General features: G+C 38.8%; 1 protein-coding gene across 1 annotated transcript in view; it reads right to left on the bottom strand.

Annotated features, from left to right (window-relative positions):
* Nucleotides 1-27,418, bottom strand: part of LOC108799518 (epidermal growth factor receptor-like) — a 60,695-nt gene that overhangs the window by 8,493 nt on the left and 24,784 nt on the right. Inside the window, exons 11-24 of the mRNA XM_018571384.1 lie at nucleotides 26,829-26,919; nucleotides 26,304-26,500; nucleotides 25,507-25,639; nucleotides 21,076-21,166; nucleotides 15,985-16,142; nucleotides 14,691-14,729; nucleotides 13,101-13,241; nucleotides 12,227-12,350; nucleotides 10,966-11,064; nucleotides 5,618-5,803; nucleotides 3,760-3,915; nucleotides 2,834-2,909; nucleotides 2,594-2,740; nucleotides 924-1,021 (exon numbers count right to left, since the gene is read on the bottom strand). Of these exons, the coding sequence (XP_018426886.1) occupies nucleotides 924-1,021; nucleotides 2,594-2,740; nucleotides 2,834-2,909; nucleotides 3,760-3,915; nucleotides 5,618-5,803; nucleotides 10,966-11,064; nucleotides 12,227-12,350; nucleotides 13,101-13,241; nucleotides 14,691-14,729; nucleotides 15,985-16,142; nucleotides 21,076-21,166; nucleotides 25,507-25,639; nucleotides 26,304-26,500; nucleotides 26,829-26,919 (1,736 nt within the window). The remainder of the gene's footprint in view (nucleotides 1-923; nucleotides 1,022-2,593; nucleotides 2,741-2,833; nucleotides 2,910-3,759; nucleotides 3,916-5,617; nucleotides 5,804-10,965; nucleotides 11,065-12,226; nucleotides 12,351-13,100; nucleotides 13,242-14,690; nucleotides 14,730-15,984; nucleotides 16,143-21,075; nucleotides 21,167-25,506; nucleotides 25,640-26,303; nucleotides 26,501-26,828; nucleotides 26,920-27,418) is intronic.

The raw sequence follows: 27,418 nt of genomic DNA, 5'->3' as shown, positions 1-27,418 counted from the left end.
TTATTGCCAAATATCTATGACAACATTGCCAAGTACAAATGCTATGTATCTGCAAGGCATTTTTAATTTACCGATCCCATATCTCTTGGTTAATGAGTGAGACATTCCACCTATAGTTGGAGGGATGTATGTAGAGCTGTAGAGGCCAAGGTTTGTGTTGGGGCTCTCTCACCCCTCTCTCTGTCCTGTGCAACTGCAGCTGCTTCTTTTTTTCTTGCATGCATCCCTCAGCTGGCTTCCCTTTACTGTGCACTATCCATTAGTGCAGGGGTGGGCAAACTCCTGCCCTTCCACTGTTGTGTAACTACAAATCCCATTAGGCATTGCAAGATTCTCACAGCCAAAGGCATGACTCCTAGAGACAGATGCATCATGGAATTTGTAGTTTCACCACAGCTGAAGGGCCAGAGTCTGCCCACCCCGGCATTAGTGTGTTGTCACTTGATCATGTACAGGGGATACGTGGGGAAGCGTCCACAGGCCCTGAGAATTTCCTTCACAGCTCTGCTCTGCATGATCTTCAGACATTACATCTCCCATCTCTACTGGCACACCCTAGTTAAATGTACATTTTTTGTTTTATGGCAGGGGAAGATAGAAACTGTCACAGCTATTTCCCTCCAAAGAGCCTAGGCTCCACTGCAACCCCTGTTACTATGCAACTACAAAATATTACCTCCTTCATTAACCTACATTTTACCCAGAAGTCTCCCATGCTGGGGTATTGTACTCTGACAGACTGCAGCTGTCACAATATTCAAACAGTAACTGCAGCTTATTGGCTATAAAATTAAACGTGTTAATCAGAACTCAATATTTTGGCTCAATTTTAAATTTGAAGGTTAGGATGGGGCAATACATAAATGTTTACTGGAGGCAAGTGGATAAAAAAGGCTCAGTGAGATTTCTACCAAACAACATACCTGTATAACAAGATAGCGAGATGGATCACGGGCCATCTTGGTGAATTCTGCACTTAACTCACGGAACTTGGGGCGACTCTCTGCATCTATCATCCAACCTATAATGTCAAAATCAATATGTTACTAAAATGATGCTGCTATGCTGACATACATTAAAAGTATATCAAAAGCCAAACGTTTTATAGTTTCTGGATAGAATGGGAAATGGTTGAAACCTCAGTTACTTTTTTGCTGTTTTTTTTTCTCTTCTTTTCAAAAGCAAGTGAGGGGAAATCCCAGCACTTTTTGTCCCAGTGACAATGATGAGTCTCCCCAGTTGGAACAAAGACAGCAATAAAAACCTGACAGGATTATTAACACATCCACATCAGAAACTATCAAATGTTGGCTATAGACAGACGTTAGAGTAGATGCAAATCCTACTTGTATTATATTAGATTGCAAAAGTGTTGTGTATCATATACTGTATATCATATACAGTTGCCATTTTAAATAAAACTGTTACTAATACTTGTTTTCTCGTTTTGTTTTAATTTCTTGGTCACACGCAGTCTTGTTACTTCCTGTCTACAAGTACTCCAGCAATAGTTGCATTCAGCGTTATACCTATAATGAGGCAGCCAGAGGCTTTTGCATCAGGTGGCATCTCTTTGGGTCATATGGGGGCAGCAGGCAGAGAGGCATGGCCGCTCGACTGCACATGTTTGCAGTGGGCCTGGCACCCCCTTTGCAGCCAGAGCATCCCAGGTAGCTAAGAGTCAGGCGGGGAGATGTGTAAGGGCCATATGCATATTCCTGCCAAGCTCTTAGCAATCTGGGATGCTCTGACGAGCACCCCGCTCAACTCCTGGAAACCAGTAACATACTGGTTGCTGGGAGCTGAGCAGGATGCTTAAGATCTACTTTAAGGCTGTAGAATAAAAATAGTTAAAGCTGAACTCCGTGCACAAACATTTATATTTAAATATATCCGCCAATAGCACTAAAGGATATAAATCCACTTGGTGTGAACAAGATGGAAAAGTAGTGGTGTCATCATCACTGTGCTGTACATAGCCTGTGCAGAGCAGTGGGAGGGGCCCAGCAGACCCAAACCCTACAGGAGGGGTGGAGACAAGACTGGTCACCCTGCACAAGAAAGAGCACAGAAGTGACCGGTCTTTATTACAGGAAGCTCCTACACAGAGGCAAAGTTTTACACTGGATTACTGCACAGATGTGGAATAAACACACAAAGCACACCAAGATTCAAGTAACAATACACATGCCTCTTGTATTTAATCAAAATTACCTTCCCCCGGAGTTCAGCTTTAAATCTGCCTGATAAAGAAAAAATCACAACAGCCGCACATTGGCCGCTCAGTTATATCCAAGTTTAATTCCAGAACCAAAGTGGTTAAAGAAAGTATTCCTGTACTGGATCATTTTTCTGTTGAAGAATGTTTACACAGAAGATGCCTGTCTATAATCTTGCTTTATATGTCTACCATATATTACAGATGACTAATGTACTGCTTATGCTAAATGATATATACAGTACAATACATTACAAAGGACTTTGTAATCCCTCTTTATAAAGTTTCATTTAAAATCTATTAGAAGAATTTTTTATACAATTAGCTCATCCAAAAAAATGAACATATCTCAAAACCTTTGTATTATGAACTTACATTTCACCATAATCATGTACACATCAATTGTACATATGGGAGGCTGAGGAAGGCGTTCCCCTTTTTCTAAAATGGTGGAAATTTCGCTAGCTGGAATTCCGTCATATGGTTTAGATCCAAAAGTCATTAGTTCCCATACAGTGACACCTGTAAAGCAATACCAGCAATTAATAAATGTAATCTAAAGATATGAGTTATGGGATGAAATCAGAGTATATAATGTCCTAAAATTACACTTACCGTAACTCCAAACATCACTTTGATGGGTATATATTCTGTGCAAAATGGACTCCAATGCCATCCACTTAATGGGAACCTAATAAGAAATCAAAAAAAAGATTTTGTTCTTACTGTAAAATCATTTTCTTGGAGTCTATTAAGGGATTCGGGTTGGAAGAATTCTGAGACGTAGACAGCAGCATAACCCTACATCTCAGAATTCTTCAGAGCTGTGTCCCTCAATGGACGATAGAGAAAAAACACCAAAAAAAAACCCACCCAAAAAACTAAACTATACATTTAATACAGAGAGTTCCCTGACAAAACATGAAAGCAGTCAGTGAGCTACTAATACTCTCTAGCCCACACAGCAAATATGATAATATCAAAATGTTCTTACAGTTCGCATTAGCCTAAATTCTTTGTTATCCCTTTCATCCAAACTTCACAGAGCATCTAACAGGGTCAGTAGGAGTGTACTTCCTGAACCTTGTGCTGTTTAGTTTAGTCTCTTCCTACTTCCTGCATCCCCAATCACATTTACACTTCCAAGGTATGTTTAAATCTTATTTTTGGCTGTAAAAAACCTCAACATACTTGCTTTTTATTTTACTGTATATGAGAGGTAGCAACAATACTGGGGGATGTTCCAGAATTTAGCTCAGATGCATCACTAGATTACAGATCATTTCATATTACTGTAGACTATCCTTCTGCAGCAAAGCCCAATATAGATGACCAAGTTGGTTATACTGGACTCAATTCTATGTACAGCTCAACTATGTTAATTTATACTGTGCACACAGAATGTATGACCTAGTACATAAATAGTTTTGATACCTCCCAGAAGAACAACGCTAATAGAATAGTAAATTACAAATAGTAGAAATACATTTACTGTTTCAAATAACTTCAAGTTCTCAAAAACGAAATCATATTAAACGTACCTTTCCTCCTTCTGCGTGATATTCTTTTTCTTCTGCTCCCAAAAGTTTGGCCAACCCAAAATCTGTGATCTTAACATGCTGTGGATTTTTAACAAGGACATTTCTGGCAGCCAAATCTCTGTGTACCAATCTTCTTTCTTCAAGGTAACTCATTCCCTTGAAAAAAATATTCACAATAACACCATCAAATATTTACTATGCCAGGTCATCACAAGCTCTACCCCGCTAGCCTTTGTTAAGAGGCAATGCAGTCATTAGCATCTAGTTCATTCTTTTTGTTTTTTTCTAAAGCAGATACTGACTCTTTGCTTGTCCACATGTTGGAAAAAGGGGTGCACTTTGGAATTGCATGTGCAGTTGGTATATGAACTGATCTAAGATGCAGATGTTTTGAATACGCTCTGATGTAGATGTCCAGATTGGACAGGTAATGCAAGGTAAGTATGTAAGTATATGTCCCGTCAAATCTTTTTTTTCTTGATTTTGGATAGAGTGGGGGAGGGTTAGAACCACTGTCAAGTTTTTGGCTGTGGTTTGGGGCTCCGTTAGAGAGATATACCCTTACTTCCTGTCCTACTGACAACATTTTATCAGACAGGAAGTGAGAGAACTCCCTACCAGCAACAAGGACAGAAAATGCTATTGTAAAATGAATAAAATATTACACTTTTTTCTGTGTGTAAAGAAAAAAGGCTAACTTTTTGTCTTTGTGACCAAATAATGAGTAAAGGAAAAGCTGCCCCATGGTAACAGATACAGCTAAAAAAAAAAACAGGTTCTAACATTTCCAAACTCTGTTCAGAACTAAAAAACGTTTTTGCTAATATTGCATTTTAAAATATATCTATTGTCATAAGTGAATGTTTCAGTGATGAAACGTCGGGGTTGTCACAATCTTAATTTCACAAAATCCAATTTCTGTCATTAATGTCCCTGTGGTCCTTACCACATATCCAGGTAACTTAACCACTTGAAGACTGGGGTGTTAAACCCCCTTACTGGCCAGTATTCAGTGCTGAGGTACTTTGACTGACAGTTCTTCAGTCATACAGCACCACAGGGCATCGCAGATGAGTGGGAAAGGGCGTTTGAAAACGTCCACCTGCATTAAAGAGTGTCCCATCCAGCCGTTTAATTACAATGGCTGGATGGGAAGGGGTTAAAGCAATTCTGTTATTTTCTCTGAAAAATCCAAAGAAGAGCAACTGCAATAGAAGCATGTGAACACTTACCCTCTGGCGAGAGACAAGTCAAAACACCTCTTCCAGTCTTCTAGCACTGCGGCCTCTGATGGGCTTCAGCATTTAACCCTTCCAGCAGTGTTAAATGGCTATGTTCCCCACCATGCACTCTGGCTCCTGCTGCCTGCCCGTACATCACTAATGAGTTCTGACGTAGGAAATGGACGAAGGAACCACAAAGCATGGACGGGTCACAGGCATTGACATTCCTGGAAGTGGAAGTGACAGAGGTTGCAGTGCTGAAAGACGGTGGTGCTCAGACGCCACAGCCTTTGAAAAGGGAGGTATTCACAATTGGTGAGGGAACAGGGTCCAGGGGGCAAGTGGTGAGGTGGGTGTCAGAGAGAAGCTTTGTAACCTCCTCTGTGGTGACCGGGTCAAAAGAGGAGAGTAACAAGTGTGATGGTGGGTCTGGAAGATGCTGTATTGCAGGGAACACTTCTTTGGAGGTTTTGGGGGGCGGCAAAGTCTCTTTAAGTCTTTCCTACCATTTGACATGTAATCAACTAACTGTTGGTCACCTAAATATGAACATTTACATACATTTTATCAACGTCCATCTGTCTAAAGGTACATTGAAATGACTCATTAATGCAAGGTGGTGGAATTCCTCATACCTTAGCAATCTGCACACACCAGTTAAGGAGGTGTCTTGAGCCAATATTGTCTTTATGCTCCCGAACATAGTCAAGAAGACACCCATACGGCATAAGCTGTGTGATGAGCTGGACAGTGGAGGTCAAACAGATTCCAAGCAAACGGCAAACGTGAGGGTTCTCCACGCTGGCCATGACATACGCTTCCTAAAATAAAGAAGCAGAACAAGATGAAGATAATAAAACCAAAACTCAACAAAAGAAAGCCACTCACAGGTTTCAAAACACTCTGGATACTATGAAAGTTGAACCCTAGGCAAGCAAGTAATTAGAAACTTGGAATATCTTTATGGCATTTTGGTACTGACCAAAGATTTGGTATTTTGTTCAGGCACCCCTGCTCCTTTACTGCCTATGTCCCCCCTGTAGTCTACACAGAAGCTGAGCAACTAAGTCTGGTTTAAGACACAACACAGTCTTTGATTGGACCATGAAGTAGCAGGGGCATGCTGGTGAGGTCATCACTCTGCTCTCTCCTCCTATCATAGGAATTTTAGATTTCCAATCACTTTATTTTTTTAAAATAAATCCATAATTGTAATAATCTATTTTATTAGGCCTACCTGTTCACACTTAAATATCTGTTTAAAAAATGGTTCTGTGGCTGATGTATGAAACTTTCACCCAGTGTATTCACCCAGCTGAGCAAATACCGTTAGCAAAGATTCGGCCGGCTGTCATTTTCTCTCTGATTCCTTTCATCCCTGCTGGGCACTGCTCTGTGTCGGCAGGAAAATGTGTCGGCAGGAAAATGTCACTTTCGGCATTTAGCCGAAAGTGCCATTTTCGGCCGGCGCCCCCCCCCTTCACTTTTCGCCCGGGGCCCGCGCCCCTGCTGCCCCCCGGGTGTTACGCCACTGCAAAGAACTACTGCCACTAGACAGAACCAAGGTGCATAGGAAATGCTTCTTAGCTCCATCTAGTGGCCTAGTGCCACGCGAACGCCATTTCTCCAGCTATACTCTAGATTGAAGTTTTTATACTTTAGCCCCACATATATAATATTTCCCTTCCATAAGTTATAATAAGATTAAAGTCAAAATCAGGCAATATACTGTCGAGTAAGCATACGGTGAAAAACTACCTCATCCTTATTTTCACCAAATGTTTTTATTGGTAGCTCAGGAAGCCTGTAGCAAACCTGAGATTTACCAAAAACAAATTTACCAAGAACATATTTACAGGCATTGCATTTTTTTTTTTTTTTTTACTTGTAGCACAGGAAACCTGCAGAAAACCTGACATTTACTAAGAACATTCATTTATCAAGAACATATTTACAGGGATTGCATAACTTCATAGAAACTTTAAGATTCGGCATGTGATGTCAACATTGCTTAAGATTCAGCTGCTGTTTCTTTATTTACGTGCAACATTTATTCTGTATTTTCTCATGTGGGATATGCCTAATATGACAAGTAACATGTATATAATCGCTGCATTTTGACACTATCTGACTGGGGCTCTCTACAGCTTATAGTAGATGTGGTGCCACTGATCTCTTGGCAACGGTCCTGCAACCATGAATTGTTTGCATAACACTCAGACATCTGCAAAACTCGAGGCAGGGCTGGCACCAGGCTGCATTCCTAAGAAACATCTTCCAACACTTGTTTCCATGTGCACAACAGTGTTCCTGTACTATAGCTCTTTCCACCGCATGTGATACAACGCTACGGATTCTTTGCACAATACCCCGTAATAAGTGCCACATGCCATTTGACCAAACAAAAGCAAATTTAGTGTGAAACCATGGATGGCTGTAGAAGAGTCAAAAACAAAGATATCATCACGGGACTAACGTTACTGTAAAATCTCATACATGGCACTTATATAGTTGCTATAAATCATACAGAAACCAGGCATTATGCAGAGAAAACACCATATTTTCCTAAGAAAAGCTTCTGCTGGCAGTTCCCTGTGGGTCTACATGAGGTGTTGGCATACTAATTTTAGAGGCAGCACAAGCTGGCAAAGCCATATTTACTGGAACAGTTCACTTCATGGCTTACTATTGTGGGAATCAGGTGGTTAAAAGCTGGGGAATTTAGTATGTGGGTTGGGAACGACTTTATGTGGAGCCTGTCCAAAACATTTCATGCTTTACAAACGGTGTTCACATTTAAAACACAGGAAACAGCCAGTTAGAGCAGGTTTTCCAGCTTCTATAACATGCCGGTATCTAATCATACCTACAAGTGTTATGGTAAATGGTCAACATTATAAATGTGTTAAGAAAGACACCTACATTTAACAATGCCTTTTCTATTATTCTGCTGGCTCATATAACTAGAATTCAATGCTATCTGATAATCTCACTTTCATCCAATATATACAATAGGAACTCCAAGAAAAACTCGATCTAGCATGAAACAAGTATAAAGAAAAGTGGTATGTGTTTCTCAATGACACAATTAAATCTATTATTTTACTTGCAAATTCAGAGGCTGATCAAGTTACATTGTGGTTTTTCCTATGTGTGTAACTCTAACCAAGATGGCGGTGCAGAGGTTAGCTTTTGGCATTCTGCAAGGTTAACCTTGGGCTACTTCTGCTGTTAAAGTAAGTTTCTAGCTTTTATTTAAAAGAAATGTATAGTGTATTTTTAGAGAGCAAATATATTTAGTTACTTCTTTATCATAGTAAGGACTAAAAAGTTAAAAATGGAAAACATTTTTTTAACCAGGTAAATATAAAATATTGCATATGAATATTATTTAGTCTTATATCCAGCAATCAGGTGGAGCTTTAGTCTCCCTTACACATGTTTCTTTCTATCTCTTTACCACCTGCTGTGAAAAAGCCTGTTGTTTACAGAGTTGTGTACAGAGTTCAACAGCACAAGCTGTAAATGGCATAAAAAAATAAAACAGACTGAACCCTGATTGGGCAAAGTCTTGCACCTGACCTGTGGTCAGGTGCAAGCCTTTAGCCAATTAGGGCTTCACAAGGCGCATTGCCTTGTGGGACATTCAGCAGTCGAACAGACTGCCGAACACCCTTATAGTTCGTGCGTTCGGCGAACACACGAACTAGCGATGTTCAAGTCGAACTCATGCTCGACTCGAACATCAAGCCCAACACCAATGTCTAGTCACATGTGCCAGAAATCCAGGAAGTAATAGGAGAGCTAGTAATCTGCCTTTAGTAAACACGGTCACTGCCAGAAGACTGGTGAAGAAAAGAAAAATAAGATATGAAAAGAATACAAAGCCTAGAAGTACGTGCTTGTAAATTGTCATTACTTAACATCTCTAAAGGTGTGTTTGTTGTTATTTTAAAAATATGGGTAAAGGTCCACTTTAAGGGCCTGTATTGACAGACTTTTGTTGACATCAGAACTGTTTCTCTCCCTATACAAGTTAATAGATATGCAAAAGCAACATGTTACAAGTTGATGCAGTTTAAAAGGAGGTCAACAACAGACTAGAAGGAAGTCAACTGCTGTCTAAATGCACCTGTTAATAAATGCGGAATTAATAAATGTGCCTATCACCACAAAGTCGTCAAAACAGGTCCTAAGGCTGGTGTCCGGAGAAAAGATGTAAAATAAATTTGGAGCAAGTGCCCTGACTTTATAATGTTGGAGGTCTTCTTCAAGCTGCCCCTATGTTCCTTTCACAGTTTATTCACAATATTCATTGATAGTGGATAAGGTAGTGGAAAAAAAAAAGAAAAAAACAAGGAACCTCTAGTAGGTTTGGGGAAAGTGGGGGCTAGCATTAATTATCTAAATTGCCCAGAGCTAGGCTTTAACAACTAAAGGGGTTATTCACAAAGCTGCCGAAGGCAGCCGAGTGAATAACCCAGCTAAAGTGAGCCGAACGGTGTTCGGCTATTCAGTTCAGTCTTGTACGGCTGATATCAGCCCTGCATCGGCTAAAATCAGCCGTTCCTATTGATCCATCTGAGCCAAAGCTCCAGCAGCTCACTTGCTGCAGATCGCCCCTGTTCTCATAGGGGCCTGAACGGCAGTGAGTGAATAGCAAATGCCGCTCAGTGGTACCGAGTAGAATAGAAAAGAAGTGAAAAAAATGGGGAAAAAAAAGTTGAAAAATCATTTTAAAAATGATAACAAAATAGGAAAATTTAAAAAAACCCAAAGATTTTAAAGAAAAATAAAAATAAATCCTATTGGCCGGCACCTGACATCACAGCCGGCTCCGCTAAGTTGTTATTGTTTAATGACTGATCAGTGTCCCCAGGTCATTTGGGGCTGCTGATCTGTCATTACAACTGGGCGGAGCCAGCCGTGAGATCACGGCTGGCTCCACCCAGATGTCATTTGCGTGGAGATCGGTCGGCTTCGGTCGACCTTTCTCCACGCTTCGGGTGTCACTACGGCTGCCTTTGTGAATAGCCCTTACAGCAGCCCTTCGGTTTGACTGAACCGAAGGGTAGAGGCAGCCGAAGCGAGCCGAAGGATCAGCCGAAGCTACTGCTGGATCCTTCGGCTCTTTAGTAAATAACCCCCTAAGGTTTTAAGGGAATACATTGATTTCAGTGGGCCAAAGCAGTATAGTTCTGTGAAGCAGGAAGGAGAGCCAGCATTCATAGTGAAAAAATGTTTGCAACTATAATTACAAACTATTTTTAAAAACAGTATTTCAAAAACAACACACTTGGACAAAATGATTTACACTAAGGTGTTCTCTTTTACATTTACATGTATATCTAAAAAACAATGGGCAAGACTGAGTTTTACTTTTAAATTAGCTACTCTATGGTGTGGCATGGTATGGGGTGACAGCACTCTAAAATTATATAAACGGTTTGTATATTGTAACCAACAATTAGTAAAGTGCAGAAAAACATTGCAAACAATGAGGTATTCATTTCACATAGTATTGTGTAGCAGGCTTGACGTATTGCATGGAATAAAGCCATCTAACCTTCCACTAAAAACATAGATTTTGCACCCTCACCTCTCCGATCTGCAGAAATATGAACAAACCTGCGTCTTGTCTGCAATTGTTTACCTTGGACACGGCAAAGGTACATTGTGATCTAATGAAAATATACCTGGCATTTAGTTGCAATTCACTGAAAAATGCCCTTCCCAAAAACAGCCTATGGGAATCTGGGAATTGTGGTTACCAAAGCTTACATGTGGGAACTGAAACTTGTTTAATTTGTCATCAAACCAGAAGGCTCATGAAAGAATAACATTGTTTAACCAAGTATAAAATAATTAATAAAGAGAAGTAAGTATGTAAGTGATTTGCAAGGAAAGATGAGCTGACCCTGATTTTCAAAGTGTAATGTTTGGTGCATAGAAATATTTTGGTCACCATGACTAAAGTACTTACATCCAAGATTTCCTTGTTGGCTTTTGGTGATGTGGCCTCCCGCAATTCTTTAATAGCTACAGGAATTTTTATGCTCTCTCCCTCAGGAATCCAGAGCCCCTGATTACACAAATACATTTGATTAGTAATAGTATCACTAAACCAATTATACATTTGCTATTATTGTAACAATAGATTTTTATCTATAAAGGATAAAAAAATAAATCAAAATAAATATTCTTTTATGATAATGGTCTTTAATGGCCGGATTTTGCTTGCAAAGTCACCATTGAAGATCTAAAGGCCACCTAAGCAATTCTTTAATTGCTGAACTTGGATACCATGCAATGTTAAAATCAGAAATGATCCTGCCATTATATGGACTAGACAGATTAATCTTATAGACTGCAATGTTCTTCTTGAAAAGTCATGTCTTTATAAAAAGATCTCTTAAAATATGGCTGTCAAACCTGTATATTGACTTGAGGAATACCAACCTATATTAAACATTCTAAGAGGTTCTTCATAATTAAATAATGCATTCATAGGTTGTGGGAATTATCTTTAAATGATAAGTGTCATTTGGTCCCTTTGTGGCTGGACGTACTGTGTACGTCTCCCGTCACGAAGGGGTTAAGGACGCATCCACTGAAAAAAAAGCTTTTTAGGGCTTCCTTGCCCACTAAATGAAAGTTCAACAACCCAAGGGTTACCCTCACAAGGGTTGATCAGCATTCCACTTTTATAAGCAAAAACAAATACTTTACTTTAGCCTCCAGGCTTTCTCTTGAAGCACCGCTCTGGCCTCACGCTTCAGGCCCTTGTGTAATCCTCCAGACAGCACTCACACCCTTGAGCACACTTTTAAGACTCTAGTTGCTTCCAGCTGTACTGACTCACACCTCACAGGTCCCTGCTGCATTGATCCACACTCTGACTTCTGGGCAGACCTTCTCTGTCCTCGAGTGGAACCCTGAACCACAGTTCTCAACTATAACAAAAGTGCTGGATGCAGCTGCACCATCGAGATGCTGGTTGTCAGCAAACCCTGGACCCAGGGCTGGAGACTCCATCTTACCCATTACTCTACAAAGCCTCTGGGCTCCAGGACCCAATCAAGAGTTTGCATATCTCAGAGGCAACTAAAAATCCAGTTTCCTTTCTGTGAGACATACATTCTGGAAGCCCTCACCTTGTATGGGTGGGAGCCCTAGGTGGCAGCAAATCCTTTTTACACTGGGACATGGCTCTGTATTACCACAAGTTATGAAACTTAACTTACCTGATATACTGTGCCAAATGCTCCGGATCCAAGTATCTTGATCTTTCTGAACTCTGTCTCTTTCAGAATTCGAAGGAGTGCTTGGTTGGGTGCTTCACCACTGGGTGTGATAGGTTCTACAAGCTAGAATGAGACACACTATAGTTAAAATCAGCTGTTTATTTTTCTTTTGTTTTCAGTACGATCCAAGGCAGTTTATTCTACAACGTATTAATATAGTGTGTGGAATATTATATACTCTAAGTGATAACGGAAATCCCAAATCATATGCCGTTATTTTTAATCTGCTGTTATAACAATTATAATAAGCATCTATCGGGACTAACAAATGCACCTTTACATATCTTCCTGAGGGTACTAAAAATCAATTGTGCACATTTGATTTCAGAAGGAAATGCCAGATTATTGGTCACTGAGGGGGCCCTTCACAATGAGTCAAATAGAGAGTCCCACCGCACTCCTGACTGAGAAGCCCCATACAATGTGGGGGGGTTCTGAAGTTGCCGCGGATGGCGCCGCCAAATACTTGCAAAACAGAAAAAAATGGGTCACCAGCACTAATGAGTGCTGGTGACCATTCCTTCAGAATGAGAACCCAATTGTAAGGTGTGGGTGGGGGTATGCCACAGATTCCAGGATGAAGTCAATATTTGCATAATCCCAACTCTCAGGTTTTGGAGCTTCTGGGGCACACAGAAGTTATCTAAATTTACATCCATACACATCTACTCCTGAATCTCCAGGTTTATTCACCTATTGAGACCATTTTGAGAGGGAGGAGTGAGAATCTATATGTGCCTATTTTCATTTGAAGTATACAACATCACATATTTATATATAATCTGTGCATTTTATTGTTCTTATACATTTAATTTTTCTTTCTTGTAGTAACCTCCGCAGGGTGCGTTTTCTGTTAATACGATTTCTACGCATAAAGAAGAATGCAACAAGTCCCATTACAACTGCTGCCAGAATGCCACCAACTACACCAGCAGCAATGTATGCTACTTTGGATCTGAAAAAAAAGAGAGTCAAGTGAGTTTACAAGCAATGTGAATCTTTGTTAAGTTACTAAAATCTACATTATGAAATGTATTGGCGCTGAGCAATTTTTAATCTGCAAATTCAAATTTTATTTTGTGGGATTCAATAATGCAAAGTATAATAGGCAAAGTTCCATAAATCCTAGTGACCAATCAGATTACATCTTTTATTGACCTGACTTTGTATACCGAATTCTGAATGTTTTCTATGTGTTATTGGGGCTGCTATACTAAAGGGAAATAGCTTGTTCAATTTGTAAGGGAATTTTCTCTTAGCTTAGTAAATGTAAGGAAAATTCACTTTGCAAACAAAACCCAATCAGGTGCAAAGAAAATTTTTAAAAAATGTGTTTGCTTGCACATGATTGGATGTTCGAAGTAGCAGAGCTTCACCTCATTCACTTAGCTAAGGGAACATTTCCTTGAAAAGTGAACAGCCTATTTGCCTTTAGTTAATCAACCTCTTTGTATTATGTACATTGCCACTGCTGTTTACACTACCAGAACAAGATAGCTGCTGTACAGTAAGATTGTTGGAAACACAAAGAGGTCTATTTATAAACAATTTGAAGAGCCATTTGCCGTATGAATCTTTCTCAACATTTGTTTTATGCCAATAGACACAAAAATGCACGTTCTGAGATATATTTTCTTTTCAGGTCGGATGTATGTAATATATTACTGCATTATGGTCACTAGATGGAGCTGAGGAACAAAAGAAAAAAAATACTTATCGCTCTGCGAATTGGTTATGGATAGACCTCCAAAGGCTACATGCACACCTATCCGTTTTTGATTTGGTGCTTTTTATACACATTTAAAGCCCTACTCCAGGCTATTTTTTTTAAACTCCCCCCCAGGAGTTAAAACAACACATAAAAAATCTCAGGTTGCAGTAATCATCTTAAATTCGAATCTGTCCCCTGCAGTGTCTCTTTTTGGCAGCAAGATGTCAGTCTTCCTGGTTGCATTATGGCCCAACCCCCTGGTTGCAGCACCCTGAATTCACAGTATATTGATGCAGTTCTCTACATCATCTGCTGCTCTCTACATCATCCATGATGTGGAGAGGACTTGGGAATAAAAGGACCCAGACTTAATCAACCTTAACATATCAGAAAAAAGTAACTAAAAAAATATATAAAAAACTGCTGGGGGGTCAGCCTCGAAGGGGTATCTCTGTGAAGGGAGAAGCAAGGAGCCCAGAGTTGGACTGTAAGGAATGTTTTACATGTGTTCTATTCCTCTTGGAAGATGAATTTTGCTGGAAACTGCTCCAAAGATGCAGCAAAGAGGATTTTTTAATGTTGTGAATGTAGCCTTCTTTAGACAATAATACCTACAAAAAAAGGCAACATCTCTACTTTTAAGGAATACATTACACAGCTTCACAATTTAACCAAAAAAAATGAGAGTCTTACCCAGGAGGTTTACAGCCTTCTAAGCCTGGGCCTGTGCACCTGTTGAAACATAATACAATTACTTTTCAAATAACTTTTTGTTGCAACAATATTTCAAGCAGTGGCAAGCAAAAGAAGTAGCCAGTGCTCCTGTGCTCATGGTTGTAAGGTCTCCCTGCACCTTGACTTAATGAAATTTACAATGTGCAAAACTACTATTTCACTTCGCCAACTTTTTGAAATGTTTTACTTTTTTTAAAAACTATTATTCAAACTTTAAAACAGTAAGCAGAGTAAATTAAATGCCTGAAAATAATGACTCATGGTCAAGGGAGGCAAACTATGAAAAGGTTATTCCACCTTCTTAAATAGCTTAAAAAATGTCACTAGGCCAAAAGTGTAACTATAGCAGACAATACAGGAGTTATGGGCCCCAGAAGCACAGGGGGTCCAAAGCTTACTGGTTCCACACCATGAATTATACAGGTATCAATAGCATTTGGCAAATACATTTGCATAAAATGAGTTTATATAGTTTGGGGACCTCTTTACAATTGCTTTGAAAGCAAATATTATGCTGAATCACTACAAAAATTGCCTTTGAGCTGGAGAGACAGGGGTCCCCTTAATGGTTCTGCTATAGGACCCCATTACACATAGTTGCAGGGTCTCTTGCTCAGTTATAGTTATAGGGTCTCTAGTCTCTTGTTCAAATTTGCATTAGATCTCAGAAAGCCCACAGACAATTAACACCTGCTTTACATTGACAACTAAAGTTTATACCAAAGGGTAGACAAAATATTTCTACTGACTATACATATGTTTAAAAAAAAAATTATGGATTAAAAAGGACCTACAAACACTACCTACATGTTTGTAATGTTTATTGTAAAACAGCCAGCAGAGGTCAGCAGCGCCCAGAATGCTCACATGTACTGCTACCATGATTGGTGATTTGGAAAGTCTTAGCATGATTTTGTTATCCAAGTAAAACAAATAAAACAAAAAAGACAAAAAATGTCATAATACTCTAACAAGCTGGGGGTTCCTGACCACCTTGTATGTATTATCACTAAGGGATAAGATTAAAATCACATTAGCGGATAGAATAAAACAGTGTAAATAATATCTTTAGGACTAAAATTAAAGTAATACAGTAACTCCAAATAATTATCTTCCATGAAGACCTTATTTAAATAGTATGGCTTAGTGATTGTATAGATATTCATTATGGATTGATCACAGGCCACCAGTAATCTAATATTGAAACCCAGGAGCTGCGTTTTTCATATGGCAACCTACAGGTTAAACTCACCCTGTCTTGCATTCTGGGCTGCAAAGCTGACATACTCCATTCTGATCAGGATATTTTGAGAATATGGCAGTATTCCCATCATAGAAAGCAGGAGGACAGCTGTTGACGCAAGTGTAATCATCAATGTAATGGGCACATTTTATACACTGGTCTGCACCCTGAGAAAAAAATCAGTAAGAAGATTTAGTGCAACATCAAAATGTATATAACTTTTGCATACAAAAACTTGGCTCATTTGAAAACTAAATAGCTGAACTGATAAACAATAGATCATAATGAACTTCCATGAACATACTATTTTTATAAATATAAATTTGACCGTGTAAAAATAAAACGGGTTAAATTGGCCTAGAATGCTATTTGTCATTAAACTGGATCTAAACCTTGACCTTTTAGTTTTCTAAGGAACTGTTTATCATAAACAACTGCAATTTCCTTTTTTATGGAATTCTGTTTCTATCTTGTTTTCATTCTTTTTTTTTTTTGCATCTCACTGCTGCTGATCTCCTTGAGCCACATCCTGTCTACATGCACTCACTTCAGCATCAACTGCACATCATTGCTCTGTGTTGGCTTCCTGATGGTGTCATTAAACAAACAGCCAAAAACACAATTGCAGTGTATATATGGGAACTGTTTTTAATAATTTTTAACTATTGACAGGTAACATAGCCAAGTCCTTGACCTCACCATTTTTTCAATACAGCTAAAGCAACAAAGCTTGGTCAAAAACCCGCACCAGGTTTGATTGGATAGGGAAGGGGCAGCAACACACTGATGAGGTCGTTACTCTGCAGCCAGGAAGCTGACTTTGTTCATCTGACAATACTGTACAATACATTAGTGTCTGATTGGCTTAGTGTCTTTGTCAACATGCTTTGAGCTTGGGTCGATTGCATCGGTTTGACATCAGGTTGAGATGCTTCTCAGATCATTCAGAATTCAATGACAGCTGCATTGACCTACTTCAATGTGTGGGCATGCAAAACCTGTTTAAATTGAACAAAGACCCAATGACACAGGCCCTTAACATGGCGCCCCCTTTTCTTTTCCAGCCTAGCTACACAGGAGGTTAGAAGTTGCTAAAAAAAGGACAGATTACTATTTAAAACAAATCTATAGATTTTTTTGAATATATACATAACTGGATTAAATGTGGATCTTTTATATCTGCCTATAGGTGTTCTTTAAAATGCTTCCTAGGTATCACATACAAAAAAAACCATACAAAATAAAATGGGGAGCACGGATAAATTATTTGCAGGACCAGAAATCCTAAAACCCAGCTTAACTTACACAAAGGGATACTAATAAAAAAGATTCACAAACATATATGTCACATCTGATTGCTCTGCTTAGAGCAATGCACTCTTTTGTATAATTAACCATTAGACGGCAGGCAGACTGCAAGTAGGTCTACCGACAAGGACTTCAAAAGTTTTAGAAAACGATGTCATCAAAATTGGATGTATTTGGCCCTGGTGTTACATGTATAATTCTGCATTTCATAGGGTTTTTCTTGTTGTCTGTGCCTACTGCCCCTCTAAATCATGTATCATATCAGAAACACAGATTGAAAATTATCCATAGACAAAAAAGGACCTTATGTATGAGTTGCCTGAATGTAAAATGTTCCCTATCAGTAGTCAAAAATCTTTTTTCTTCTGCTAGGTAGTTAGAACATATAATGTTGTAGAGAATAACTGGTTGCTAGAGAGAAATGCAGACTGTTCTTTAGACATGTCATATAAGAGACATCATAGGATTTAGCCTACAGACTTTGCCATAATAATGTAGTGACTGGGTAATTTATGAACTCTCTCCGACTTTCCCACACACTCCCCACAAATAAATGTATAGATCTGTTTCTAAAGACCCATATCCAACCCGGAACATGAACCCTGTACCCACAACCCTACCTACAACCAACTGTTGAAGCTACGTCCTCCAGCAACCCAACCTGAGGGCCCTTTACCTAAAACCCTACTGAAAATCTGCCTTTAGCACTGCCATATTAAAATAAGTGCACTGTCATATGACAAGAGACTGACATGTTACAGAAAGAATACCAAAAACTGCCTATATTAAATTATCAGCATTAGAAAGAGTGCCAGCCACTGCTGGAGGCTGCCAATCATTAGAGAGATGAATATTGACTGCCCCACATAAAAGCCAAGCCACAAGGGAATGACTGTCATAGATTGCCCATGTTAGACTGCCTAGATCAGAAATAATGCCAATAATGCCAAATACTATGCACATCAGAGAAACTGTCCACATTAGAGAGGTACTGTCTCGTGCATAAAAAAAGATCCAATTGGCAAATGTATTTTGAGAATAAAGTATTTATCAAAACACTAAAAACATGTTTTACCAGTCAGTTCCTCAGTCAAATCATGTAACACAGAATCTAGGTCTGCTAATGCTGCAGAGCAATCGGCGGGGTCTCTCACACTGACTGCTCGTCGCTCGCAGTCAATCAAGTTGCCTGATGTTTTTACAGCTATTAAAAACTTTTATTTATTCAGCATGCAGATAATTTCCCATTTGTTGCCGCTAGATGCCTTGCTAATAAAACTTCTGTTATATTTAAAACATTCAGATAAAGAAAATCTTCACTATCACCAGTTTTTTGTTCTGCCCATCATTAGTATTCATTTACTTTCATGATTACTTCTGAAAATAACTGTAACACATAGAGGAGCATGGGGGGGGGTATCGTAAAAAAATTATTCACCCTTGGTGTCAACTCTGCTAGGAGGTACGCCTCTGGGCATCTGAGTCACCTGTAATTATTGTGTATGAAGTTTGCAGGGCAGGCACTTATGTTATTTTAACATATAAAAATCAGTCATCACTTTTCTATTTGAGAATAACCACAGACTATTAAAGATAACAAATAGGGAATTATGAATACCTTTCATTAAAGGATGGTGAGTAATCCTTGAACTGGTTAATTCCTTTCACCATGGTCTGACACAGTGTGATGCAGATAATGCTTTAGACATCTGGCGTTCCAAACTGGTCCAGATGTTTGTCTTCAGCATTACAGCTCTGTACTGTGCTCCACGGAAAGCAATGTGTAATACTATCTACTTCCTGGGCTGATTTAATACTTCCCATCTATGAGCAGAGCAGTCTTATCAAAAATATGAAAAGCAATTGGAATTGTGTTTGTGGGATAGGATAGAAGGATTTTAAAATGTTTGTAGATGTATGAAAGACTGTATCCAGCAGCTAGCTCGAACATATGACGTTTTCTATAAAGTAATATTTTTTTTCTAATTGTGTTATTTAAAAAAATAAACTTTCTTAAAATTGTCTAGACATTTCTCAGTAGGCTGCTTTGGCTCTAGGTTTACATTAGCAAAGTACTAAACACTAACTGAACTAAGAGACATATACTGCCATTACTGCAGCTTTACTGAGTTAGAGCAAGAATGTAGCTAGTGAAGTCAGAGGAAAGTCTGAAATCTATACTTGTAGGTCAGTGACTTGAAACATTTTGAATCCAGGTCACTGCTACTGAAAAATATCTTCTAGTTGCTACTGGTAATTATTTGTTTGTGTTGACATTGGTAATCTGTAATATATATTTTATTAAAGATCCAGGTCCCATAGACTCAAGATAAAAGACATCTGTTCTGTTACATTGGGAGGATTCCTGTGACCCCAATTTTCATTCTGGTGTCACATTCTGGAGTTCAGGTATTCTTGAATAGCAACTGAAGGCTTTCTTCATTCTGAGTAGCATGGGAAACCACATCCAACATTGGGAATAAGTGGAACATATTACAATTTTTTTTCTGCCTACCATTTGTACCATCAACTCAAAGTCAATGGTGTCAACGCTTATGGTGTATTATTATGTCCTTTAACTCTATCTATCTATCTATCTATCTATCTATCTATCTATCTATCTATCTATCTATCTATCTATCTCTCTCTCTCTCTCTCTCTCTCTCTCTCCCTCCATATATCCATATCTCTGTCCAGGCTTAAGATGCACATATGAAAATGGTTCTTTACTGTACGAGGCGTGAAAATGTGACATAAGCACAAAATAAAACAGCTACTTATATTTTTAAGAAATATAGAGTATATGTAACACAGTAAATTATTACATTATTTTGGAAATCAGTTAGAAGTGGTCAATATGTATACAGGTGTGTTCTGACATGTTAGATATTTTTTTCAATACCACCAATTATTATCTTCTCTGCACATAAATCCTTTCATCTTGTATGTGCTACGTATGTTAGTCAGCATAGTCATAGAAAAGATTGCAGGTTGGCTCCACTGGTGTACAATTTGATTAAAAGAAGCAGATTTCTCATGGCTCATTGTTCACTATGAGAGACCTGCCTATGTTGGGCCACCCTCATATCCCCTGTTGTATTTCCATTAATCACTTGAACTCATGTCATCTAGGCTAGTGGTGGTAAACATTGTGTGAAATAAATATTAATATGGTTTGTGTTAGAGCAATCCAAGCCCAATGTTACTGCTTTAATCTCTCAGTGATTCAATGATAACTGAAACAAAGGCAAACCTTTACCCTTAAATCCATTTACAGTTCATATCATCTAGTTTCCCACAATCCTTATGAGAAACAGATCTTTTTCATCAACATACAACAAAAAAGAATTAAATTAAAACCTTCTTGTAAATCACGATCTGAAAGCCCTAAAGCTTAAATTATGTGATATGTGCTTGGAAAGAGCCACTGTGTCAATATAAATAAACAGCTGAATTGATGACCAAACCCACCACAACCGTTTTTTCCCCTTTTTTCTCGGGCCTATTAAGTCCAGATGTGCAACAATATTTGCAAAGAAAATACAAAAAAGTAATGAAAAACAGTTATCCATCCTGTTACTCTTTTGTCTCTGTCCATCCCTCCCCACAAGACAGGAAGTTCAGTTTCTGAGAAGTTAAGATTTATTTTTTTCCCCTCTCCAACGTTCTAAAGAAGCATTTCAGCAATCAGGAAGCCCAGCAGCAGTAAACTCATCATGTAAACATATTGTGCATCATTTTCTATATAACGTGACTTTAAACATATAATTGTGATGCAAACAGCATACTTACCGGTCCAATGCAGGTAAGAGTATTGTTCTGTGGTAAGCACTCAGAGTGGCATAAAAAACAATGATCATTTTCAATATACTCCCGGGGTTCTCTATAATAACAATGAAAGATGGAATATGTTTTATAATGATGATATATCCCATTTTTATTATCATCATATACGGATCTCCAAAAATACGTGAGTATCAACAGAACAAAAATTATTGGCACAGCACTATTTATTTACATATATCTGTTGCAACATTTAAAGTGGAACTATAACCTTCTATCTCTTACAACCAAGCAAGGTGCCATCTTAGGGCATGCTCACACCAAATGCGGTGCGTTCCAGAGCGGTAGGTGCTGGAACGCACCACAATCCCTCACAAAACTTCACCCTGAATTCAATGGCACTGCTTCAACCCCAGCCCTCCGTACATGTATCAATGAAAAAAACACTTTTAAAAAATACAATTTTTAAAGGAGCAGTGATTTATATAGAACTCTAATAGATACAGAAGTCTGAATATATATATATATATATATATATATATATAGTCATATATATATATACACACACACACAGAGTAAACTCTATGTTATCCGGAATTCAACTAACTAGAAAAAAAGAAATCCCCAGTGAACTCATTGTTCTGCTGATCTACGGCATGTATTATCCTGGAAACAATCGTGTGCCTATTTGTCTTAATTTGCTTTTGATTACCGCATTTCAATATTAATATGAAATCAATACAGAGTTTATGTTATGGTACGGTATATTATAGGGTATGGCATTAGTTAGACCTATTTTAATAGTAGCATTTTGGAAAATAACGTCACGGGAAATATTATGATTCATATGGAGATGTTTGTTTCTGCTCAAGTTACTTACGTTGAACGGCAACACAGCTGTTCAGTTTCTTCTAATTAGTAATAGAATCCCAGAAGCTAAAAGTGGAGATGTTAATGAAAAGAAGACTACGGTCACCTGGATGAGAAAAAAATGGATGGCCGTATGTCTGTATTGTGAATTTCTAACATTGATAAAAGAAAAATCCTTAGGGTACATGAGGGAGAATTAATACCTGATCTGAAATAAATAGGTTTTGTATGCATATGCAATACAATATACTTTTTAAAGTAATTTAGAATACGTAATTCGCCTGGAACATTTTAAAAAATAGAAATCGGTGCATATATTCCCTTTTATACTCTCAGAAAGAAACAAAGAATACATACTCACTTCAGCTTTTATTTACCTTAAAGCCCATTTCTACCTTTTTAAGTAATTAGCATTTATTGTGGTAATGTAGAGTTGCAGTGATTATATATGTGTGTACATTTTCGTCACTCACATTGCTGGCTTTCTTAATGTTTTATGGAGTTTTAATAGGCCCGAGTCCTACAAATTGAAAGTTTTCTACACAGGGAAGTCAGTCTGACACTGGGGTCAAATTGTAAAGCAGCTGACCCCCTCCCTGTGAATAATTGTAACAAGATCAGTGCACACCAGCTCTGCCATTCCAGATCACAAAATACTGTCCAGGTGGGTTACCACTATGAATACCCGTGAATAGGGGGAGCGAGCTCAAAGCGAGTGTGTTAATTTACACAGACTGCTTGAAGAGCACAGAGGCACCCATTTCAAAAGGAGCCATGAGGAGATTTAGAGGACAAAAAAAAATAAGATTCTGTGTTCATATACAACAAACACATTCCTGGCATATGTTTTTTTTTAAAATACCTCCGTAAAGGTAGACCATTTATTTTAAAAAAAGTCTTCCAATATTTGTGCATTTAACATATAGGCATGTTACCCATAAAAGCCTTCCTTGTGCAGATGTTCAAAAGTACTGAGACTGCTGCTGGCAGCTGCAATCTTCTTTGTGATGTCAGCAGCCTCCGTAGATTTACAGGGTTATTCACAAAGGGGTGAAGAGTTTGGAGAAGGCAGGAGACGGGAACAATTTAGAACAACATAGCTGATTTGGGAAAATTCTCCACTTCAGCTCCCTTTCCAGTTCAGCTATTTTGGCCTAGATTGTTCACTGCTCCTGCCTTCTCCAAATTGTTTACCCTTTAGTGAATAACCCTATTAGAGTTGTCCCTCACATTTTGCTCTATAGTTTTCCCTTCTGCTCCTCCCCCAGCAACTACATAAAAGGTTATGTTGGAAGGTGAAGGGATGGATGAAGGTGCGTGGCCAGCACAGACAATAATTAGACACTTCCAAAAAGGAGATGGCTTTGATGTGCAAGGAGGGAAGGGTCATGCTAGGGAGTTCACTCTTTCTGGAGAATCCAAATTTTCTAGCAAGTTCAAAGGCACATTGCAAGTGAATAATAAAAAAAAATGATGGAAATGAAAATACTTCAATTCAGCATTTGCAAATCTGTGATTGTGCTGTGCTTTTGCCTTCCGTTTTTTACGTTGACGACAGGGTCTCTTTAACATAATTTGTTTAACCATTTTTAATTCTCTCTTAAACCTTTTGTTAATTAACAAGCCGCTTTGTTAAGTCATTCATTCAAAGTTTTCACTGAATAGTTTCCTGTTAAAGGAATGAAAACAGACCAAAAATATCCCCTCAGACTAAGAAATGTAATCCCATAAAAATAAAAAAGCTGTTTTCTAATTATACTTTTATGCATTAACTAAATCTTGCTGATGACACAGAAAGCTACATTTCCAGGAAAGTTAAAGGTCTGGATCAAACCAAGATTAAATGCCGTTTTAAGGCAATCAAGAGTTATGTGTTCAGTTCATCTAGGGCATTCTGCGTATTTTAGAGGTAAACAGAAAGCACTTCTTCTGAAACATCAGCCAGGTATTACGCAAATCACCATGATGCTGTATTCTAAAATTAGTGTTCTAATTACAAAGTCTGAACAGAAGGCTTTGGAGTGGTCTTTGAGGCACAGCATTTAAGAGGCAAAACAAGGTGTTAGGTGACAGTAGCTGGTTGCCATATTCAATATATATGACTACGGGGCACATTTATAAAGCAGTGAATATGACTTTGAAACATTCAAAATTACTGTCATTTAAAACACATGCATCAGGAAGATTTACCTGCAGGGAATGTTCGGTGAATGGCAGGTTCATTGTCTGTAAAGGTTATAATTTACCCAGGTCATTGTATACCTGGTAGTAGTTAGACATACTCAATTGGACTTGTTCCGCAATGATGAAGATGTTCCATAGCTTATCCAAGCCACTGCTCAGTTCTAATGAGTGTCAGTAAAATACCCCAGCATTTATATTCTCAGGGGTAGCACAGACACCGTAATCCAATCACCATTGAATGTGTCAAGGCAGATGTTAATTGTCTAAGAACAGGATGGGAGGTGTAGAAATTGTGGTACCATCCTGGTCTAGTTATATAATCCCATCGTTGGTGTCAGAACATCTGACATGGCTGATGGTATGAATTGTTGTCAAATCGCTGGGGCTGAACACGGGTGGGGGCCTTTCAGTACCATCTGTCTTGCACATATAATGCCCCTTTAACATCTCTATCAGAGATATGACAGTAATTCTCACCTTAGGCCATGTGAATCAAATGATTAACACCTGTGCATACACCAAGGATGGGTATATGTAACTGGAATAGGATGGTTCCACAATGTTCACAACTCCCATCCTGTTCTTGGACAATTCACATCTGCCTTGACACATTCCATTGTGATTGAATTAAGCTCAGACTGTAATTTTTTTTGTAGAACAACATGACGCTGGACCCTAGGATATGGATTGAAGTAGGCTCCTATCTAAAAAACCAGCTTGGATTCCACCTCTGAAATTTATTTCATCCATTTATATGTATGGCCTTGCTTTGGCACCATCAGACTTCACTGTTCCTCCAAAGTCACCAAACATGATGGTACCTATATCATATTGTGCTTAGAAGGACAGTGGCTCTGCTCCCTGTCACATATCATTATTCACTACCACGTTCTGCCCAATGTGTCTTTAGTGGCTCTGCTAGCAACACACAAATAATTTCCTGTGGTAATTACCTAGGGGCATATTCACCTGCCACACCATAAATCACCTTTATTGGGGCCAGTGGTCAATAGAGGAAGACATTGTTCTTCTGTTTCTTGTCCAATGACTCCCCATGTACCTCTCCAGTTAGTCCACTTGCCCTTTAAGCCACTTTCATCCTTTTTTGCATCTCAAAGCTGCTGATATCCACTAGCCATTTTCAGCCACCTCTTGTCTACATGAATTATCAACAGCAGTGGCTACACATTATAGCTCTGGACCACCTTTCTGATCGTGAAACTGTGGACCATGCCTGAAAGATATGTGTTGGCAAAGCTGAACATAGATTTTCTGTATTATATTAACAACAGCTGCATATTTTAAAAGATTGAAAACAACATGTTAAAGATTTTATGAGATTTTTGTGGCTAGGTTTAAATCTATAGTTAGTTAAAGTGAAATTACCCTGTATTTATGTTGCAGGATGGTACACATTCTTTGCCCCGTCTATAGGTTTGACAAGAAATACACTGCGAAGGTCCAGGCCCCCAACAGCCCTGGTCAGAGCATAAAGGATTGCAAACACTTTCATTGCGAACTGCAAAAAAAAACAAAAAAAAACACATTGTTCACTCTGGCCTATAAAATTAAATAAAAAGCAACTAATGACATCTATAGAAATGCACAGTCTGACCTAAACACCTTTCTCAAGGCAAACACAGAGCTGCTCTGTTCCCCTCTACCTGGGATGTATTACAGGGGATGCTGATCTTCACCTTTCTGTTCGGCGTTTCACCTGTGCCTGCCCAATTTGTGGGATGAAAACCTTGTCTATTTGAATCAATTGCTGAGCTATTTAAAGTAGCATTACACCCTCCTTGTTTCCTTGTTTTACAAATGGACAACCTACAGCATCTATTATTTTTTACAATATAACCCCATTCTCTTTTGTTTGGCAGTTGCTCCTTATTCATATACAGTAGGCTCACTCCTTCAACTTTTGGTTGAAGAGGAGAGGTTGCAGGGTGATTATAATACCTATTCGATTGTAGGGGCCCTGGATAAAGAAGCCTATACTACCTCTGTATATAATGCTTTTTCAGTTCATCCATTGCTGTTGTTAACCTGGGTTTCTGGAAGCACAGGAGTTGGTAGTAAAGATTCCTATGCCTTGTGATAAAGGCAATGCTTGCCTACACACTGCACATGTTTATTCACAAAAAAAAAGAATATCGTTACACCACTTAAGATGGTTAACTTACTACAGTTGTCTTCGGGAGAGTTGTCCTCAATTTTTGTGTTTTGGTTTGTTCTGAAGATAGTCGTCCAGTTGAGTGAATTAACATAGCAGAGATTTTTATTTCCTTTAATTATGACATCACCATCGCTTACTTCCTTGAGAGATCGCAATCCCAGAGATAGTATTCCTTGGTTCACTATGCCCACAGAGAATCTGCCACTAGAATAACATGCAATATTTAGCATTTTTTCAAGAACTTTGTAATGTAGTTTTTTCACTTTCATAGGCGTAAACACATGCATCCCGCACGCCCCAGCTCCAGCCTAATAGAGTTAGGGTCTGGCCACGGTACTTACATGTGCATAAATCCCTGAAAAAAATCATACCCATCATGACGTTTTCGCCAGAGCAGTATCTATTTCCCACTGATATTGCTGCTGGAGCTTCAGGTTATACACAGCTGGTTTGGTCATTACTACACCAGGACCATTATTGGCTCAGTTTTAATAATTATTTCTTGAATACCTTATTCTTTGAATTTACTTACAGATGCTTATTCCTGCCTCGGATTATTTCAAGATTTTCAAAAACACTTAGGTCCGTGTAGTTGGCTGGCCAGAACTGAATCAATAGAAACCCTGTAAATGAAATGGGGCAAACAAATTATTTTGTCTGACAGATATCAATAAAAGGTTATGAGGACAGAAATGTTTGCCTAGATACAACTTCACAATTATACAGCCCAGAAATGAATTCACGTATAGTACCTAACATGAACCCCACCCCTGGTACAAAACTCCACTCTCTCACTATCATGGTCATGACATTTCCTGAGGACAGTGTGGAAAGAGTCAGTGGTGTCAAAAGTCAAAAGGCAGTTGGGTCCAGGACATTTGGTAAATATTTAAAGTAAGCCATTTCAAACTTTAACCCCTTCGTGACTGACGACGTACAGTGTACGTCGCCAGCATTGGGGCTGTTTAAACAGACTCCCGGCGACTTTTGCCGCCGGGAGTCTGTTTAAACTTGTAGAGCCGACTGTCGGCTTTACAACAGAAGCGATCCTGGCGACTTACCTGTCGCCAGATTGCTTCTGCGTCCCGAAGAAGGGGCCGCCCCCCCCCGCCGGACACCCCC

This window comes from Nanorana parkeri, unplaced genomic scaffold (assembly GCF_000935625.1).
Source record: "Nanorana parkeri isolate BGI_ZX_2015 unplaced genomic scaffold, ASM93562v1 scaffold41, whole genome shotgun sequence".
In the NCBI taxonomy this organism is placed as follows: domain Eukaryota; kingdom Metazoa; phylum Chordata; class Amphibia; order Anura; family Dicroglossidae; genus Nanorana; species Nanorana parkeri.
This window is presented reverse-complemented; position numbering and strand designations above follow the sequence as displayed.